This window comes from Salvelinus alpinus, chromosome 10 (genome assembly GCF_045679555.1).
Source record: "Salvelinus alpinus chromosome 10, SLU_Salpinus.1, whole genome shotgun sequence".
NCBI lineage: Eukaryota > Metazoa > Chordata > Actinopteri > Salmoniformes > Salmonidae > Salvelinus > Salvelinus alpinus.
In genome coordinates, this window is record NC_092095.1 from 29,310,954 (window position 1) to 29,332,461 (window position 21,508).

A 21,508-nucleotide genomic window follows, 5' to 3' on the forward strand; every position below is an offset into this window, starting at 1 on the left:
TTGGGCTGTTGGGTGTTCTGGAGGACCAAGTTTGGGCTGTTGGGTGTTCTGGAGGACCAGGGTTGGGCTGTTGGGGGTACTGGAGGACCAGGGTTGGGCTGTTGGGTGTTCTGGAGGACCAGGGTTGGGAAACACTGACCTAGACAACCAGGTGAGGGGAGTAATTTACTAATTAGTGACCTTTAATTAGTAACTAATTAGTGACCGTTGGGTTATAAAAAAATATCTGAAACTTTGAACATCCCACGGAGCACCATTAAATCCATTATTAAAAAATGGAAAGAATATGGCACCACAACAAACCTGCCAAGAGAGGGCCCCTCACGAAAACTCGCGGACCAGGCAAGGAGGGCATTAATCAGAGAGGCAACAAAGAGACCAAAGATAACCCCGAAGGAGCTGCAAAGCTCCACAGCGGAGATTTGAGTATCTGTCCATAGGACCACTTTAAGCCATACACTCCACAGAGCTGGGCTTTATGGAAGAGTGGCCAGAAAAAAGCCATTGCTTAAAGAAAGAAACAGCTTTTGGTGTTCACCAAAAGGCATGTGGGAGACTCCCCAAACATATGGAAGAAGGTACTCTAGTCAGATGAGACTAAAATTTAGCTTTTTGGCCATCAAGGAAAATGGTATGTCTGGCGCAAACCCAACACCTCTCATCATCCCGAGAATACCATCCCCACAGTGAAGCATGGTGGTGGCAGCACCATGCTGTGGAGATGTTTTTCATCAACAGGGACTGGGAAACTGGTCAGAATTGGGTGAATAGTTATGCACGCTCAAGTTTCTGTTTCATAACCAAAAATATTTTGCATCTCCAAAGTGTTAGGCGTGTTGTGTAAATCAATTGATATAAACCCCCCAAAATCCATTTTAATTCCAGGGTGTAAGGCAACAAAATAGGAAAAATACCAAGGGGGGTGAATACTTTCGCAAGCCTCTGTACATAAAATATATTTTCAAAAATCTAATTTCTACCACGAATTAAAGAAATTCTAGCTTGTTTGGTAATGACTGACAGTAAAAAAATATTCTCTACACAAGTAATATTTACCTAGATTTTTCTTCAACTTCTGTACATCACTTCTGGAACAACTGTCTGCTGCAGCCATGTGCTTCAGTGTCACAATACGTTTCCATGGTAACTAAGTTAACATTCTCATGACAAAATTTGAATTTGCCCTCAGTGGTGGAAATGACACCACTACCAAAGGATAGGTATATTTTGTGTAAATAACATAAAGGGCATACTCACAATAAATATTGATATAGATTTGATTTAATTGACTCTTTCTCTAACATTTCATAATGTAACATTTCATAATGTATAGTTATTAATGTTTTCTCATCGTAGAAGCTCAAAAGTCTGGGTCAGGGACAAGGGCGAAAGAGTGAAATTAAGGTATAAAATGCATCTGAAAAGTAGCTATAATACATGATAGAGAGGTGATAAAGAAATCTGGGGTGATTGTAGTGTGAACTTAACATATAAAGAATAAAATAATTTTTTTAAATTAAATCCCCCAAATTGACTCAAGACATAGAAGTTCCCGTTGTTGCAGAATCACCCAACTATGCAATATTGCTCTTTCATGTTTGGACGTTTTCTGACATTTCCAGAGGTCTAGAAATTGTGTTGAGGCAGGATAAAAGACAAAACTGAGGATGTCTTTAACTTTTGGCAAGAAGAATATTTATTTGTATTTCCCCAAGAGAGTGACACACATTTCAAGATAACTGGATGTTTGAGAGAGGTTTGTATACATGCGACTGTACATAAGTGTTCCTATTCATTCAAAACCACTAACCAAGTTTACAGGATAAGTTTATATAATACATTCTTCTTGTATCACATGAATGCATGTTTGTGTGTTTATTGCTGTAAACACAGTCAATTCTCAGATTGTCATTTCAAACATACTTTGTTACAGGGCAAAATAATATATTTTAGACTCATCCCAGAAACCAGGTCGGGAATCTTGACTGTACAGGATCTATTGTTTCCATACACCAGTTCAGGCAATTAGGGACCTCAGGAAAAGGGACCGCTTATATTCAGATTCCACTGACACGGTTAAATGAAACTATTTATGTAATGTTGTTTTTCAAGTCCATCACCATGACACAAGCCAGCATAAACCAAAAACCTTCTCATACAGACTGCGAATATTGTGGGTAGCCAAGAAACTTCAGAGGAAAGCAATACATTATTCGTAGAGAGATTTGATTGCTACAAGGGCAAAGCTAGAGAGCGATAGAGAGAGATAGAGAGGTTATATATATATATATGTATAGAAGAGCTTTTAGAAAGGCATGCTTGGGATCTACACATAAAGATATATTATTATACTTTCATAGCGACAGACTTAAAGCGAAAGAGATACAGTATAGAGAACGTTAGATTAGCACAGAGAGGACAGTTGCAAGGCAAGATTAGCATGCTTGCTGAGCGAGAAGCTAACTTTTTACAGGACGTCAACGATACACAAAGCAGCTGTTAAAGGCTAGCGACAACGCACACTATAGTATAAGCTAAGCTATTCATTTGACGCTAAAGCTCTTAAGAGGGACTACATGGTTGTCACTAGTTACCACGGCCAAAAAGTCATAAAACCTGCCTATTTCTAAAATGTATCTTCATAAAATGTGGTTTTAAACCTTAACCCTAACTTTAACCACACTGCTAAACGTATGCCTAACCCTAACCTTAAATACATTTTTACGAAAAAGCCAATTTTGACTTGTGGCTGTGGCAACTAGTGGAAACCGGACTACATATACCGTAGATTGTATTTCACAAGCTGGAAAGGCAAGGCGTTTCATGCACATGCAAAGGAAGCAAATCTAGTAGCAGCAGCAAGAGAAACAAAATGGCTGACTTTCCGACTACCACAGTGAGATTCTTGTTTTTGTTTCTATGATTCAATAGCCAATGTTGCTTGTGTCACAGTGTGCTTGACAATTTAGAGAAGGGATGGAAAGATAGAATCACTTCAGAAAATAGATTTAAGGATGCAGCATTTTTTTGTATTATTTTTAAATATTTAAACTTCCATTGTTGAAGACAGTTGATGGACTTCATCATATCTAAAGATCACTCCAACTACAAAACAACGGAACAATAAAAGCAAGCATTTTCCAATCAAACGCAGTACTTCCAACAGACCCTTAAGTCGCCACACATTCAGACTAATGACAGTTTCCATTTTTTGTGTATGTTTTTTAACATCGAACTATGGACAACCATTGGACATTATTAGGTCATCTTATGGGTTTAGTCTAAAGTGCACAATCTTCCCTTTGAGGAGAACTAGACAATACTGGCGGTTGATACTAAGGCAACACAGTTACAAACACACAAAAGTACACATTGGCACATACTGTCAAGTACTGTTTCACTTGTACACAAAAACCACAGGGCTTGAGTTTAGAAATGGCTTTACATACTCATTTGAAATCTACACTGTACCATAGTCGTAATCTGAAATGGTTTCCAAGATGAATTCGGAAAATTTCCTTTGAAAGCCAGTCCCTGAACGCATTTATCTTTGAAGTAGCTATCATACACTAATCAAGTCAAGTATTTTGACATAAAAACACAGGAAGAAGCAATATCAACTAACAGGGATGAAAATACTGTTCTTTCAAAAGAGAAAATATGAATAATTTTACCTCACAAATAGTCTCTGATTATATGCCTTTTGTATACACAAATGCATACACATAGATATGTACTACAGTTATGGTATCTAAAAATTATATTTACAACCTATGATTAACAGTGATTGTACACTGACAAACCATGTTGAGCAAATTGTGCTTCTCTAACTTGTGTTCTAATGGCAATGCTACAAAACCCCTGCTTATAGTGAAGCAGTGCTTGCCCTCTACTGACCTATGCAATTGTCCATAACTTTTAACAATGTTTTGCAAGTTATACATTTTTTGGACACTTGCATATGATCATCTAATTTTGCAGACTATTGAGTTGACCAAAAAGATACTTGTTAACTTTGTTTATTGGCCAGATAAATACGTAATTGCTTGAGAAAAATAAATACGCAGTAGATGCCTCAACCACAAAGATAAGGGAGGCACCTCTCTTCCCTATGCTTTTGTGCAAGTGATGTCAAGTATAGCTGCAAGCCTGGTGAAGTGCCTACACTCAAAACAAAATTCTATCCGTTTCTAATACCTCTCTCTACATGTAATCGCTCATTGGCCCCATAAATAAGCAGTATATTGACCAAATCTCTTCACTCCACTTTAAATACAGGTTCTCTCCAATGAAGACTCTGGTCTTAAAGGTCTGATATCTATCCCAAGAAGGTGACAATGCCACAGAATTACACTGAGTGTACAAAACATTACAAATACCTGATCTTTCCATGACATTGACTGACCAGGGGAACGCTATGATCCCTTGATAAATCCACTTCAATCTGTGTAGATGAAGGGGAGGAGACAGGTTAAAACTCATATTAGGAAGGTGTTCCTAATGTTTGGTATACTCAGTGTATATCAATTTACTGAGAGGTACAAACAACATGGCTGACTATACAACTGGCCTGAATTACTCCCCGTCATATGTTTTGGTCACACACACCTAAACTCAGCAAAAAAAGAAACGTACCTTTTTCAGGACCCTGTCTTTCAAATATAATTCGTAAAAATCCAAATCATTTCACAGATCTTCATTGTAAAGGGTTTAAACGCTTGTTCAATGAACCATAAACAATTAATGAACACGCACCTGTGTAAAGGTCGTTAAGACACTAACAGCTTACAGACGGTAGGCAATTAAGGTCACAGTTATGAAAACTTAGGACACTAAAGAGGCCTTTCTACTGACTCTGAAAAACACCAAAACAAAGATGTCCAGGGTCCCTGCTCATCTGCGTGAACATGCCTTAGGCATGCTGCAAGGAGGCATGAGGACTGCAGATGTGGCCAGGGCAATAAATTGCAATGTCCGTACTGTGAGACGCCTAAGACAGCGCTACAGGGAGACATGATGGACAGCTGATCGTCCTCGCAGTGGCAGACCACGTGTAACAGCTGCACAGGATTGGTACATCCAAACATCACACCTGCAGGACAGGTACAGGGTGGCAACAACAACTGCCCGAGTTACACCGGAAACGCACAATTCCTCCATCAGTGCTCAGACTGTCCGCAATAGGCTGAGAGAGGCTGGACTGAGGGCTTGTAGGCCTGTTGTAAGGCAGGTCCTCACCAGACATCACCGGCAACAACGTCGCCTATGGGCACAAACCCACCGTCGCTGGACCAGACAGTACTGGGAAAAAGTGCTCTTCACTGACGAGTCGTGGTTTTGTCTCACCAGGGGTGATGGTCGGATTCACGTTTATCGTCAAAGGAATTAGCGTTATACCGAGGCCTGTACTCTGGAGCGGGATCGATTTGGAGGTAGAGTGTCCGTCACGGTCTGGGGCGGTGTGTCACAGCATCATCGGACTGAGCTTGTTGTCATTGCAGGCAATCTCAATGCTTTGCGTTACAGGGAAGACATCCTCCTCCCTCATGTGGTACCCTTCCTGCAGGCTCATCCTGACATGACCCTCCAACATGACAATGCCACCAGCCATACTGCTCGTTCTGTGTGTGATTTCCAGCAAGACGGGGATGTCAGTGTTCTGCCATGGCCAGCGAAGAGCCCGGATCTCAATCCCATTGAGCACGTCTGGGACCTGTTGGATCGGAGGGTGAGGGCTAGGGCCATTCCCCCCAGAAATGTCCGGGAACTTGCAGGTGCCTTGGTGGAAGAGTGGGGTAACATCTCACAGCAAGAACTGGCAAATCTGGTGCAGTCCACGAGGAGGAGATGCGCTGCAGTACCTAATGCAGCTGGTGGCCACACCAGATCCTGATTGTTACTTTTGATTTTGACCCCCCCTCCCCCCCTTTGTTCAGGGACACATTATTCAATTTCTGTTTGTCACATGTCTGTGTAACCTGTTCAGTTTATGTCTCAGTTGTTGAATCGTGTTATGTTCATACAAATATTTACACATGCTAAGTTTGCTGAAAATAAACGCAGTTGAAGTGAGAGGACGTTTCTTTCTTTGCTGAGTTTATGTCATCTTGCACCCACTACACACCAGAGAGAGAATTGAAAGTGACATTAAATAAATGAGGTCATCAAATGAAAAGTGCTTTTGCTGTTGAGCATAAACATGGCTGCTTTGAAGAGTATTACTGTGGCGCTATTCTTAGAGCTGCTTGGTGTAGTCAATTAACATTGCCTTTCTCCTTCACTGCTGTGAGACACTACTCTTTTCATCCTCCAGATTTTTTGGAAATGTGTTTAAATTCAGATACTACAGTTATGGGATGTGTTGGATTTGGAGACTTTGTCATTGTTTTCTAATACAAGTAGAAGTGAGTCAACCAACATTTTACCAAAACCACTGCTTGTATGCAAATGTGAAGGCAGTGGACTGAGTTGAGATCAGCGGAATGTTCTTTTAAACATGAGTGAGACTAGAATGTAGCTTACAATGGAATTTAACCACATCTGGCACTTCCAATATACCTGGCAAATGAGAAAACAATTAGAAAATAAACTCTTCCTCATCAACCTATTGCACTAGCATTTCATATCACAAAAATACATATAAAGTTACATCAATTACACTACTCTACACTAGGAAAAACTTTTACAGAGCCCCAGACCAAGGAGGTCCACGACAAAGCTACGATACATAAATATGGATATATCTATCGATTATTTTTTTTCTCAAACATACCTTGTTATAATATATGACTTTGGAAGAAAGAAAAATAGATTACCAATACATTCACAACAAACATTTCATCCGTTTAGGGAAAAGGAAAGGGATATTTGGGTGACACAAGTCTTATAGATCCTGACCGAGCCGCTCGATTTCCTCGATAAGAAAGTCGATGTCCTCAAAGGTGGCCGCGGGGTTGGAGATGACCATGCGGAAGAAGTTGACCTTGTCCCCCTGTGGTTGGTAGCTGACCATGGTTGTCCCATACTCCATCATCCTGGCCTTGATCACTGGAGCCACCTAGACAACAAGACACATACAATTGTTGTGTTACAAAGAAAAAGTGTTAAGTGCTTTTCGACTATTACGAGGAAATACTATTGTAAAACAAGGTCACATGTATTTATTTAAAAATGTTAAGCCCCTTTTTGTGAAGCCTGGATAAATTGACAATTTCCTTTGACAAACAAATGGACACGAATCAACGTTTTATTCCCTAAAAAAAGGAAACTTTCAGTATTAAATGCCGTTCACTTTATCAAACCTCTGTGTTTTCACTGTGCGACACATCCCTGTAGTCGAGCTATAGTATCTACAGATGCACAAATTACATTCACTCGGTGGACAGGCCGAAAAGACAGCTACAGACAGCTGGGGTGACAAGTAAATCTAACACCAACAAGGTTCACAAGAGTTCAGCAGAAACTGTGATGTTGAGAGGCTATCTTGCAGTAAAACTTGGTAAAAGTCATTTATTTGTTGTTCAGTCCAGTCCGTCTGGCTTTGTGGATTAATTCTCTGATGTGCAGAGGCAGATTCAATTACATGTTCTGGAGGAGATAGTGGCTTGCAAGCTAAAGAACATCATCCCAACCGTGAAGCACGGGGTGGCAGCATCATGTTGTTGGGGGTGCTTTGCTGCAGGAGGGACTGGTGCACTTCACAAAATAGATGGCATCATCTAGGCAGGAAAATTATGTGGATATATTTAAGCAACAGCTCAAGACATCAGTCAGGAAGTTAAAGCTTGGTCGCAAATGGGTCTTCCAAATGGACAATGAACCCAAGCATACTTCCAAAGTTGTGGCAAAAATGGCTTAAGGACAACAAAGTCAAGGTATTAGAGTGGCCATCACAAAGCCCTGACCTCAATCCTGTAGAAAATTTGTGGGCAGAACTGAAAAAGCGTGTGCGAGCAAGGAGGCCTATAAACCTGACTCAGTTACACCAGCTCTGTCAGGAGGAATGGGCCAAAATTCACCCAACTTATTGTGGGAAGCTTGTAGAAGGCTACCCGATATGTTTGACCCAAGTTAAACAATTTAAAGGCAATGCTAACAAATACTAATTGAGTGTATGTAAACTTCTGACCCACTGGGAATGTGATGAAAGAAATAAAAGCTGAAATAAATCATTCTCTCGACTATTATTCTGACATTTCACATTCTTAAAATAAAGTGGTGATCCTAACTGACCTAAAACAGGGAATATTTACTAGGATTAAATGTCAGGAATTGTGAAAAACTGAGTTTAAATGTATTTTGCTAAGGTGTATGTAAACTTCTGACTTCAACTGTACATATTCTTATTCATCCCTTACATTTGTGTGTATAAGGTAGTTGTTGTGAATTTGATAGATTACTTGTTAGATATTACTGCATTGTCAGAACTAGAAGCACGAGCATTTCGCTACACTCGCATTAACATCTGCTAACCATGTGTTTGCGACCAATAACATTTGATTTGATTTTAATTTTTGCGGGGTCTGTAAGAGAACTAACACATTTAGATTGTTTTGTGTAATACCCCTTTAATTGCGCATCTGGCCCTTTAATTGTGCATCTATTGTGTCAATCGCGAACGACCCATCACTACTGGCTACACACGGAGTAATAGAAAAGCGCCTGCACCACACAGACAGAAAGGGGCAATTTTGCTGGAATTTAATTGGCAGATATTGTGTTAGGTTTGCCTTTCTAAGCCAATAGTGGCTAACCACTATGTCATATAATGTCAATGTTGCGTTGGTTAGATAGTAGCCGGAAGCTTGCGGTGTCTGATAATTGTGAAATTTGTTTATGACAGTTTGCGGTGGAACACGTAAAAATTGCATGTACTTTCAGAATTGTTTGGTGAGCTACTCACAGGTGGTCTGCGAGCTACTGCTAGCTCACGATCAACCTGTTAGAGACCCCTGGTTTAGTCCATAATGTTGCTTGATCAGTGGTTAGGTTATTAGCTGGTCAGAATTAGGCTACATGAAAAGTGGTATATAACCGTGTGTTAGTGCGGGTTTTCATTGAATGTATGTAAATCATGAAGCTCATCTGCATTTCCTGCAGCGCAGGAAAATTCTCAGCAACAAAAGGGTGATCACATTAAGATCCTACACCTGTAGGTGTCATATGGAGTAGAGGCATTCTATCCATGCACAGATTTTCAGCATTAATACAAAGTATGGGGGAGAAGTGCTCAAGAGAAATACATAGAATAAAAAGCTATTTTACTTGGATGTACAGTATTTTTGTAATTCACATTTGGCTTAAAGGGGCAAGGAGGTACTACCAAGAGGTAAGGCTAGGTGACAGTTTGTGAAGCTCAACTTTTCAGCTTAGAGCTTTACAGATTCAAATCACCTGCAGGTCCACAGTAATCTTCTATAGACTTAGAATATATCTGGGGTATTAACTTACAGAAGGCAAACGGAACTTTGGAAACTTCTGCAAGTTTAGGCTTAATAAGGGAAATGGATATTGTCTTTAAAGGGAAAATCCACAAAAAAAAACATATTTTGGTATTTGTTTCATTAGTGCACTGTTGATACGGTCCCAACATGTTTTTGCATGTCAGCAGTCGAGTTTTCACCAGCCACTTCATCATGATAATGCAAAATGCTAGTTAGCTTTTAATGTTTGATCGCTTAATTTGCTTCGAGTCTATATGTTGAATCAGTAGGTCATGTTTTGATGTATTGTGGTCATTGTTTCTCCTTACTGGTGTATTGATGCTGTTTTTTGTTTTTGCTTTCTACCTTATGCGCATTGAGCATGGGAAATGTGCTCTACAAATGTAATATTATTATTATTATTATTATTACTACAGTCATTCCACACAAATCTGTTGCAGGTGTCCTGTTGTAATTGGCAACCCTGCAAATAACAATAAATAATCAACTCTGAATTGTGCCTCACTTGAATCAGTCCGTTGGCAAAGGATTTTGTGTCCAATTGTTTCAAAGCACTGTTGAAAACACTGGTGGTTGAAAAAAAGCTAGTCAAAATGGATTCAGAATATCATGTCTTCCAGCACAGTCCCTAATTGTGCTAAATGGTCATCACTATGACAATCACCTCTGTCTGCAGAAAACGCAGAATATCAGTCCTGCTAAACATCTATACCCATAACAGATGGGGCATGTCAACACTGTTTTAATAAGGATGTGATCATGCATGTGTGAATGAGACAATGGCATAGATTCAATCAGATCAAGCGTTACCCGGCGATAACAGACACCCCATAGCGCATGTTTCGGAGGTGTCAGAGGTGGAACTGCATTGGAGCCTTCAAAGCAGTGAGCAGCTGCTCTTGCGATCATTGTCACGAAGCCACACCCGCCCCACTCACTTTAGAAGTTCAGAGCGAGAAAGTGGCTATATAAAAATAATTACGCTAAAATGTAAAAATCATGAAATAAAATAATGAGAATTTCTATCAGCCTAATCGAGGTGTAGATTACATCTCACATTCCAGTGTTCAAACTTGTAAACAGGGCTAGATGGGATTTCTGTTAATGTGACTCGCTGCAGCCAATGGCAATGTCCGTTTTAGGTATAATGCCGGGAGCCACTTGTGGATTTGACAGCTCTAACGCAGTTCCACCTCTGACACCACCAAAACAACTGCTATGCGGATGTCGGCTAAAGTGTATCAGATTTTAATAGAGCCCCATGTGTGTTTGAGAGAGAGAGAGAGAGAGAGAGAGAGAGAGAGGTCTCTTTGTATGGCTGGCACGCACATCATCTGTTCATCCTAATTGCAGATTAGAGGACCCCTGCTGCTGAGTGGCTGCCACAGTAACAACCCACGGCCAATGATTGAACTCACGAACAGTAGCCCCTCCCCCCCATTTTCACTCCCTCCCTCCTCCTCACACAGTCCACGGAAACATGTCTGTCATTTTAGATTCTCTCATTCCAATTGTGCTATCGAGGTTGAGCAAATGAACTCTATTTACATGCTTAATTAATGACTTCCCAAACTCCTTCCATTTTTAGGCACAGGGGCTTTTCTACAAATTACATCAGAGGACTGCCATTTTGTTTCGGGTGAAGGAGACATGATGTGGACAAACTGAGTGCAGTGAGACGGAGGCGTTTGAGGCTGGGACAATAAGGACCGGACTAGTCCTTTATGTCTTACTGCTCACCTTGTGCAGGCGCTTCTTTTTCTCCTCTTTGTCCTCCAGGTACCGCATGCCAGGAGGGAGGTACCAGAAACACACGTTGGTGTGTTGAGGCTGGGACAATGCAAAATGGGAAGACGAAATGATTCATCAGTCAATTATTATGCTTTACACGTGGAAGCACACACACACACGCAGGTGCACACGTCAAATTGAGGAGCTGGAAAGACAGGCGGAAAAAAATCCATTAGAGAAACGATGGAATATTGGAATCCACTCAGGTTGTACTAAATAGAAAGCTCTCAAAGCAATCATGGCTGTCAATTTATCAAGTCGGCGCTGTGTATACTGAGCAATTCACACCCTGACAAAAGAACTCTGCTGTGAGTTCTGCTGTGTCGGGTGGTGCTGTCGGTGGCAGTGGTCTGAATAGTAAGCAGGTAGAGTGGCTCTCATTCATAGACCCTCTAGCTATGTCTGAGTGTCTCACATGTCTATCTCCTAGTACCAGATGTGATGGGAGAAAAAAACCTGCCTGTTCACTGGTGAAAAGCATTCATTACCAATGGTTGACTGACCATGCATACCAGACTCATTTAGCGGGAGTGTTGAGTCCCGACTGCACTGATGTGGTGCTATGGCTTTCTGGGCCACCAAGCCAAGTTAACACCTGGACCAATGCCCAGGGGATTTGGACTATTCCTGCCTGTCCCTCTATTGTGTTATTGTGGTTTCTGTCTTTTATATGGCTGTAATTATAAGCATAGCTAAATACAAGTATTTTAAATGCTAGGCTGTCCATACTCTACCGCAGGGGTATTCAACTCGTACCCTACGAGGTCCGGAGCCTGCTGGTTTTCTGTTCTACCTGATAATTCATTGCAACCACTTGGTGTCCCAGGTCTAAATCCGTCCATCATTAGAGGGGAACAATGAAACAACACACACAGTGGAAATGGCTTCGAGGTTGAGTTTTGAGGGCTCTATGGCATGGCTCAGCCCTACTCTATAGTATAAAATACATTCCAATTAGATTTTAGCCATTCACAACATCATCACATAAATGTATAGTATTTGGTTTGTTTTTTTGGGTTATCATTCATGCCGTTCAGTGTCTCACCATACAAAACAGTTAATATGAACATACCTTTCCATTGAAGACCATCTCATATCCTTCCCTGTCCTTGATCTTGTTGTACAGGTACTCCGAAAGCTCCAGACACTTGTCAATCTGAGCCTCGAACCCGATGGTGCCCTATCGGTGAAGAGGAAAACGCGGTCAACAACACGGTAAAGGTAACAGCAATGGTGAAAAAAAGAGAGCTTATTTTAAAATCATACTAACGATAGCTAATATTTCTTAAGTCCCAATAACTGATGGAATGAACAAATAATGCCGTTTAATAATCCTGTGGTGATTGACATTTTCCAAGAATGTTTCATAAATAGAAAGAGGATGACGAAGGCCATGCAGCCGAAACGCGTCGGTTTTTAAACAACTTTGTTTCTATTGAACATGCCATACTAATAAAGGCATTTTAATTAATTATATGAAGAGTGCCTTGGTCCTCCTTTCTTTTTGAATGTTTCATAAATGTCTTGACCAAATTAAAGAAGACACTTGGTACACTAAAACCCGTGGTCCCAAATGCAACACGAGCAAAAACAACTCCCTCCACACATCCCTGTCTTCGCAATGCAGGTTGATGTCAGTTCCCATTGTAGCACTGTGATAAGCAATTACCCCACTAGTCCTCAACTGTCAAGCTGCAGGGGTCAAACTAACTACTTGCAGACCAGGACAGACTTTACATCCCAGCCACATGGTCAGAGGGAATCTATTTGTCTGGGATGTCCAGCATCACAAAGCTCACTATATTATACTTAACAGGACCATTTGTTGACTGAAGAAACAGAAGGCTACTAAAGATGTTGAGTTCATACTGCACACAATGTAGTCAAACAGACGTCAACAATGCAATCAAAAAAGCAATACACTGTACATTGTACTAGGATGTCAAAGGCTTATGGAATATCTATTTTGAAATATACATGACATAGTCCCTGGCAAAGAGAACTATAATATAAAAATGTACAATTAATCAAGGCATGATGAAAATCTCTAGAGGGGATCTTTATTGAACTAAATGATCGAAGGAGAACTACATTTGCAACCAGTACTCTACCAACCTTAGCTCTCCACATGAGCCAGAGCTTGAAGATGTCCACATGACGTCCACACTGCAAGGCCTTGTCCCCAGTGTCGTAGGACAGGTCGTAGTGCTTATCCTGCTGGAACAGGTAGCAGGCGTGCATCTGGTTGCAGTTTTGCATCAGCCCCTGGAGAAGAGAAAAGATTCACTTAAGCAATAAGGCCTGAGGGGGTTTGTGGTATATGGCCAATATACCACGGCTAAGGGCTGTTCTGAGTGCCTGGGCACAGCCCTTAGCCGTGGTATATTGGCCATATATCACAAACCTCATAAACTGGTTACCAACGTAATTAGTAGTACAAATAAATGTTTTGTCATACCCATGGTATACGGTCTGATATACCACGGCTTTCAGACAATCATCATTCAGGGCTTACAATTTTGTTTACAGTTTACAATTCTGATTATACAACAGTGACAATAGCTAGTTAATACATATCCTGTAATCTCATTCGCTACAAGGTCATTTAGGAGGGATGTGTAACTTAGTAATGACCTTAGTCATGTAGGAACGAACATACAGTAGGCCTCTTATTCTGAAATGTAACGAAAGAAACATTGTGATGAATATATATGTAAAGGGGATATCTCCCCTTTGACCTCTTACCTCCTCCCGGACCAGCAGGGCTGAGCACTGCAGTGGGACTGCCATCATCTTGTGAGGGTTCCATGTCACTGAATTGGCCCTGTGAATTGAAACAACAATGGGTACTTTTTCCGAATATTGATTTAAAAGATGAAAATTCATAATTTTAGTACATTTCAGTACGGACCTCTCAACTCCATCTAGCTTCCACTTGTGCTTCCTGGACATGATGAGACTGCCTCCCCACGCACCCTGCGTAGAGAGAGAGAGATAGTGAGATGACCAAACTACAGAACACTTTGGAGCGTGAGACTGAGTCTCAACATGAAGAGCCCCAATACACCACAGCATGTCTGTACTCAACCAGCCATATGTAATAACATACAGTTCATGTTCCCGGAGTGAGCCCGCTGACAGTTTCCTGCAAATACTGACGACTCGTTTCTATTTCATATTTTGTGGAAAGGGAGCTCCTAAACCTAAACCTCACTCTCACAGTTCTACGTTCGAAAACACAAGAATTCAACGTAAAAAGGCCCTAAACAAATCTAGCATGTCTGCGGTTTGACACTGATGGATCTCCTTTCTTGGTCTTAATAGAGGTGTCTCTATGTCATGCCTCAATCACCTCCATTACACAGAGTCCTTCGGTGAGAGAGGCCATGATGGGGAAGTCAGGGGAAAGGATGATTTACAGCTCCTGCACCAGTTTCCTTAATCTCCAGTGTTACAGAGGAAACTGGCTGAGTGGCTGTCTCCTATCTAGGTCAGCTGAAAGCAGCAGAGGGGACTCAGATATATTACATGAATCAAACTCTGACTGGTGAGCTCTGTATGCCCCTGTCCACCCAAAGCTAAATGCTATGGATTTACCATCTGATGAGGTAACAACAAAGGTATTCACCTAAAGTAACTTGAGTGTGTAATAGCCACTTGTATAGTGTAACTTAAGGTAATATCCTGTAATTTGCCACCATAACAGGAGTCTTGCTCTGTATACCAGTTGGGACGATTCTTATCGGTCAGCTGTACAAAATCAGCATGTAAAAAAAAAAAAAAAGAGATAAAGTACACGTGTTTCTACTTACATCCACGTGAAACCAGACTTGGTACTTCTTACAGATATCTGAGATGGCAATGAGGGGGTCAAAGGCTCCGTAGACTGTGGTGCCAGCCGTCGCACTCACAAAGAATGGCACAAATCCCTAAACATACAACATGAAAAGAAATAATTTGCATGTACAGTGTCACATACCAACATTATAAATATTTCCCATTATACACATGACATTACCGATGATATATTCTAGATAATAGCACAACACATTCCTGATCATCATTGTGGTAAATGTCCATATGGTTTCACTATATGAAAAAAAACGACTTAATAGCCATTGCTCTTTAACAGGGATATGGATGAATGTGTCACGTGTGTATGAAATTACCTTCTGCTTGGCTTCCAGTATTTTCCTTTCAAGGTCAGCTGGTATCATTTTACCACTGTGAAGAAAGAAAAAAACAAGATTTCATTGCTTGAATGCTTTTTCCATTAAATGACATGTTCTGTTTTATTCTGCTCCTGAGGCCTACTCTATAGTTAAAACACTACAGTACCTCTCATCTGCTTTGATGCAGATGACACTCTCTGTACCAATGCCGAGGGCTGCTGCTCCTTTCTTGATTGAGAAATGACTCTAAAAGACACAGAAGTAGAGAAATCCCTCGCACAAGCTCTTCTCTTAACCTGATTACGTTTCCTGTTTGATGCATTTCAATGAACGCTGCTATAAAGGGAATTCAAGACCAAGGAAAGAATAAAAAGAGATGAGCTGTAGTAACTTTGGAATGTTGCTGTCCAAGGCAAAGCAAAGGCTTTTGGGAGTGTTCTATTTTAGCTGTTGTTTGCCGAATAGTTTAAATGTCCTGGGCCACTGCAGGGGAGAGGAGATAACAGCAAGTGTCCTTGTGTGCTGTACTGTCATGCAGAATGTCAGCAAATCAGCCTCACATTAGCTATGGCTGCATGTGAAGGTGACACAGACATTTCCCAACTAAAAACCTATCGGGTGCCACTGGCTGAGATGTCAGTCCCTTTTCTACAACATAACTACATCAGTGATGAGATGTGACCTGGCTTTATATGGAACAGCTGGCCCAGCAGTATGCCAAAGGGATTTCATTTGCGATTCTGACGCCCACTTTGCCAAACATTACCCTCTTTAAGTAGTGAACGCTGGATCCTTGTAATTTGACGTAATCTAAGAACAAAGCATACAAATTATACTCCCTCACCAAAACATTGGGATAACATCACTATGAAGCAACTAAATGAAATGCACAATAAATGAACACAAAAAGGAAGTCAAAGCAAGAAATGTATAAAACGATAAATGAATGAATTAACAAATTAAATAAAGTGAAAATGAAAGATAGGAGTAAGGTGAGTGGGGCCTACATGCTCGGATGTGAAGGCTGCCAGTCTGGGGACTGATGACATTCCTTTCTCCTTCACTTCAGGAAACATCTTGAAGCGAGCCAGCAGCATGGCATACATATTGGAAATGGCACCACCTAGGGGAGAGAGGCGGCACACACCGCTCAATCACTTGTGTAAGCACCAATGTTTCAATGATAACATATATTTACATGTCCATGTAATTGTGAAAAAGCAGCAGTTTGCCTCTGTTATTATAACCTGCTATGTTTTTTTGTTTTTGTTATATGTCAACCAAGAGTCCAGAGGAGAAATGAAAGTAACCGTTATGTTGTAAGGGAGGAAGGGGTTTTATGCTAATTGCCTGTGGAAAGTGTTCCCTTTTTGTCATCAAAATGCTAATTTACACATAGCTGGAGATGGGCCAACCAATTTTCCGTGAATCTGATGGGGGTTATAATTGGCGTCACCTACGCACCGGGAGAGAAGATTCCATCCCCTCGGCCATCCTCCCAGCCAATGATCTCCCTCATTTTCTTCAAAGTGACGTATTCCAGCAGCACGAACACTGGAGCCACCTCATAGGTGAACCTGGATTGCACAAGAGAGATCACATGACTGAGTTACACAAAATATGGATCCAGATCCACCCCCCGAAAAAAAATGTAATAGTTAAATGTAACGACAGACAAATGATTTAGCATCTGTCTTTTCTCCCCTCTGGAGTTCTATGGTTTCACAGCAGATGTGGCTTGAGAAACAGTTTATCATGGGCTCAGGTTTAGCATGAGGGATGGGGTTATACAGCTCATAGAAGCTGACAACGTATTTCAAAGTCAAGACAGACAAAGCAAAACTTTGGGTTTATTGGAATGCACATAGCAGTAGATGTCATTGTAGAGCGTCCTTTATTTGATTGTCAATTAACTTGCAATTCAACCACAAACACAGTGAAATTTATAAAGGTCATTGCAGGTTATGTAGTTTAAATGCAATACTCTATGTATAACTTTTTTCTCTACATTACAAAACAGTTCAACATTCTCTGCATCATACAAACGGCTTGCTACACTGCAGCATGTCTGACTCCAAATTGATTACAAATGTATTCATTTTGGGGATTCAGTGCATTTAATTGTGCCAGCAGAACCCTTATTTCACTGAGCCATGACTCTCAGTATATATCATCCCCCACTCAGCCAGAAATTAATTTCCGATTAGCCCGAATCAAGCCAAAATGCTAATTTTCTCCGTTTGAATTGCCATGGGGATAGCGAAGGAGGGAAGGCGGTAAGGGGTGGGGTTAAATTAATACGGAATTGAATTCTGTGCTGCCTTTCCTTTCAACCTTTCACATGCTCTCTTTGAGTGAGACCCCACCATCAGTGTGAGAAGACGCAGCAGAGAATGCCTATGGATGGACCGGAAATGGAAATTATTGTTATTATGTTTTTATCATTTGAATCATGATGAGGCTAGTCATACTCACATGTTGGTGTTTGCGGTGGACGTTAGCCAATCAGCTGCAAGACCAACCATATCTAATCCTGTAGAGAGCTGATTGAAGTATCTGGGGTGGGCTAGAAGCAGAGGAAATTGTGTGAGATGACAGCATTTTTTGTGGTCTTTTTTGAAATGTCAGGCATATTTTCCTGTATTTCTGTTTTCCATACTATGCTTTTTATGTGATTCTGGTGCCTATGCCACTTGGCACAGCTTGGCATGTAAGGCTGTATGTAGCTCCTTCATAGTTTAATTCACTTGTGGTGTGTTCTTGGAGTGACAACTATTAAGCTTGTATGGTCGTGCTAGAACATTTTAGAGAGAAGGTGATGTCAAAACGTTTCAGTATTTTTTGTCATTTTACCAGCCCTGAGGGGTATTCGTTTGAGTTTTTAAATTGAACATGGTGAGGATAATAGCATGGCATATGTGGAACATGTTAGTGATTTTAGCATTGATACTGTCAAATTCGTTTGGAAATTGTATTTTGGAGAAGGACATCATGCCATTTCCGTTTTGCTCCATATATTATGCCTTTCTTCATCCCGAATAGTGCGGCACGGGGGGAAATGATTTAGCACATTTAACAGATTATGATCTCAAAAACATTAGATTTCCACCATCTATACACACCATCTACAGTCATTTGCTAAATAAAAACATGTAACGAAAACACACATGTAGGTCTGTTTTCTTGGATATGCCACTGGATAGGCCTGGTTTATATTTTAATCTCAATCTATTAATATATAATTTTAAACAATCTGCCTGCTGTACTTTAATTTTCGTCTGGGTAGCCATAGGCCTAATGTATGAACAGGAACAACTCTTCAGAAGAAAATATTTAGCAATTAATTTGGTGTATATTGACCCAAAACGAATTTACAAAAAACACATAGATAGCTATAGGCTGAGTAAAACAGCAGGCGGACAGGCAATATTGATTTTGAATTGTCCATTTCCTCTCATTAAAAAAGCTGCGAAATTAGCATTTTGTTGCAATAAATATATATCTTATAATACCTGTTTTGATAGCGTATTTCAGAGTTGCACGACAGCTTATCAAAATATCATCCAGTGTTTCTGGCTCATCCTGCAGTTCCCAGTTGTTTCTCTGAAGCAATTCATTGGGATAGTGGAAATCGATGACTTTCGTTTCCCTATCAAACGATTCCGTGATATATGCCAGCAAAATATCCACAACTTCTTGGAGAAAAGTCATTGTCTTCAAGTCACCATCCAACGCGGGTAGTAGATCTGTGAATCAATGTAAAAATGCAGGCAATTTGAATTTTAACTCCAAAGTGTCATTTTAACCTTGAAAATGAAGGACAGATAGGACCAGATTTAAGTAAGGAGAAAATGCGTATAAACTGTAGACCTATTAGGAAATAGTAGGGTACACATTTACACCAGATACATAAGGCCATCGACTATTTTATTATTTGTTTCGAAGTGATAATGACTAACCTAAATTAATTATATGTAAATAAGAAAACATAACACATTTTCCGTTCAAAATAATAGGTCTATACGTCAGTATGCCTACGTGGGTTTTAAAATAGGCTTCTTGTTGAATTTGTTGAAGGTTACTCTGTTTATCATATGAATGCTGCATCATTCGGGTAGGCCACTCATATCACGATTTCGTATGTGAAAAATGTATCAACATAGGCCCATCATGTTTATAGGCCTACCTGTTGAATATAGATCTGAGAAACCGAGAGTCGCCTCAGTCGCCTTCAGACAATTGCACGGTTTGTTGCATCCGCAGGTCCCAGCCGTTGTCTCATCCAGTTTGGTGGATGTCGCCTCGGATGTTTTCTCGCCCTCTCCAGCAACACTGAGTAGAGCTTTAAATGTTTGTTTCAGTTCATACAAATCAGGAAAAAGAGGAAACAATTCAATGCACGAGAAGCAGTGAATATGTTGCGACATTGTTATATTGCCTCATATGGGCTATGCTAATATGCAAATTATAGCTGTTTTTTCTTTTCCAGAACCAACCTACCACACAGTTTCGATCCAATGCCTCCAGGTAGTTTTTGGGCCGCCGCCTGGCACCATGCCCTGGCTGGAGAGAGCAAGTCAAAGACTGATGAATAATGGGCTATATTCAGGCTCTGTGTAACTTACAAATATTCAGAAAAAAACACAACCTCACGTGAACACAACCTCACATGAACATAATACGCTGTATTGGGCTACCAAATTCACAATGATAGGGCTACTAGCAATTTATATAATCAACATTTTTTTGAAGTCGTCTTAACCTTGACTAAGCCCATTTTGTCTAGGGGCTATATGCATGACATCAAAACAATATGTGACATCGTCTACCGGTCATTGTTAAGCCACATTTATCCTGGTAGCCTGAATACATTGTTTATGCGAGTTAGGGGTTGCAAGCATTAACGTTGATTTATCCAACCAAATAGGTTATTTCATTTTCCCTTTAGGGGCTCAAGCCGATAATACTCACGCGTAGTGGGGCTTTGGTTGCTGGTATTATCACCAGCATTCTCTGGCGCGCCAAGACCCCAAAATCCGTGTGATGCCATTGCAAACAGTCGCCAGCAGTTAAGAGCTATATGAAAGACAGGGACAAATAGCGCCCATTCAACCCGGGGAAAATGTGCCGAAGGGAAACGGGAGCTGTTCAGAGACTCGGTGCTGAAGCTGTCTGTCGACTCTTTTCCAGCTGCACAAAATCAAACTGTGCATTCAACAGAGAAACAAACGAAACTGCAAAAGTGCTCAAAACGTAGCGCTCTCTTCACCGAGACTCTTCTCTGTACGCAGGCGACCACAGGTATACAGATGGAATGCCAGGCATTGTCTTCTCAGAGAATTCGGTAACAGTTACCCAGAGCCCCTCGCGATTCAGTGTAAAGCGCAACCTCTCACCACTGGGTAAAATAGGCAAGGCAATGTAGTATGGCAGAGTGTAAGAGTATGAATATATCCGTATTGTGAAAAAAGGCGATAAAAAGGCGATTTCACTAAGGCCACTTTCAGGAATAAGCACTACTATGCAGAGTATAATCCAGCGGTGAAAAGTAGAGCGCAGGGTTTGCTATATTAATGCTATAAGCAACTTAATAAAACAAACGTCTCCCACCGTAGTGCTAACCTGGTTTCACGAAACTAAATAAATTCCAATGTGATTCAGTTCATGACGAACTGGGTTGCGTCATGAGTCGTGACCACACATCTTTGTCCCCCTCCTGCTGCGTGCGTGGAACTCAACACCAGAAACAGTCTCATTTAAACTGTTTTACTCCAGCTTGGCTGTCCTGATAATTCATTGATCCAAAACTTTTTTATGCTTTGTCGCATCCTATCATTGCCCCCCTCCGGTCAAGGAAACGTAACGCGGTGTGGAGTGGGAACGCGTGGGTCCCTCTCGCTCCGCTAGAGTTCAAACCGAGAGTGGCGTTAATGGAGAGTGGCGTTCAAATCCGCGGTCCATTTATTGTGCCTGGCTCTCCGTCGGTCATGGCTAGAAGGGCTCCAGTTTTTGTCAAATGAATGTCAAAAGTTGAAATGTTTTGAATTTCAGCTAACCCTAACCCTTTTCCTAAACTTAACCTAATTCCCCTAACCTGCTACG

General features: G+C 40.9%; 1 protein-coding gene across 1 annotated transcript; it reads right to left on the reverse strand.

Annotated features, from left to right (window-relative positions):
• Window positions 1-1,672: 1,672 nt before the first annotated feature.
• gad2 (glutamate decarboxylase 2) lies at window positions 1,673-21,288 on the reverse strand. Its single transcript, XM_071328789.1, has 16 exons — window positions 20,378-21,288; window positions 19,907-19,969; window positions 19,593-19,748; window positions 18,919-19,152; window positions 17,882-17,972; window positions 16,871-16,983; window positions 16,414-16,529; window positions 15,573-15,652; window positions 15,404-15,458; window positions 15,047-15,163; window positions 14,146-14,210; window positions 13,980-14,058; window positions 13,350-13,499; window positions 12,307-12,414; window positions 11,184-11,273; window positions 1,673-7,057 (listed from the first exon to the last, which is right to left on the reverse strand). The coding sequence occupies exons 1-16, from the start codon at window positions 20,454-20,456 to the stop codon at window positions 6,884-6,886; spliced, it is 1,770 nt and encodes a 589-aa protein (XP_071184890.1). The 5' UTR covers window positions 20,457-21,288; the 3' UTR covers window positions 1,673-6,883.
• Window positions 21,289-21,508: the final 220 nt, after the last annotated feature.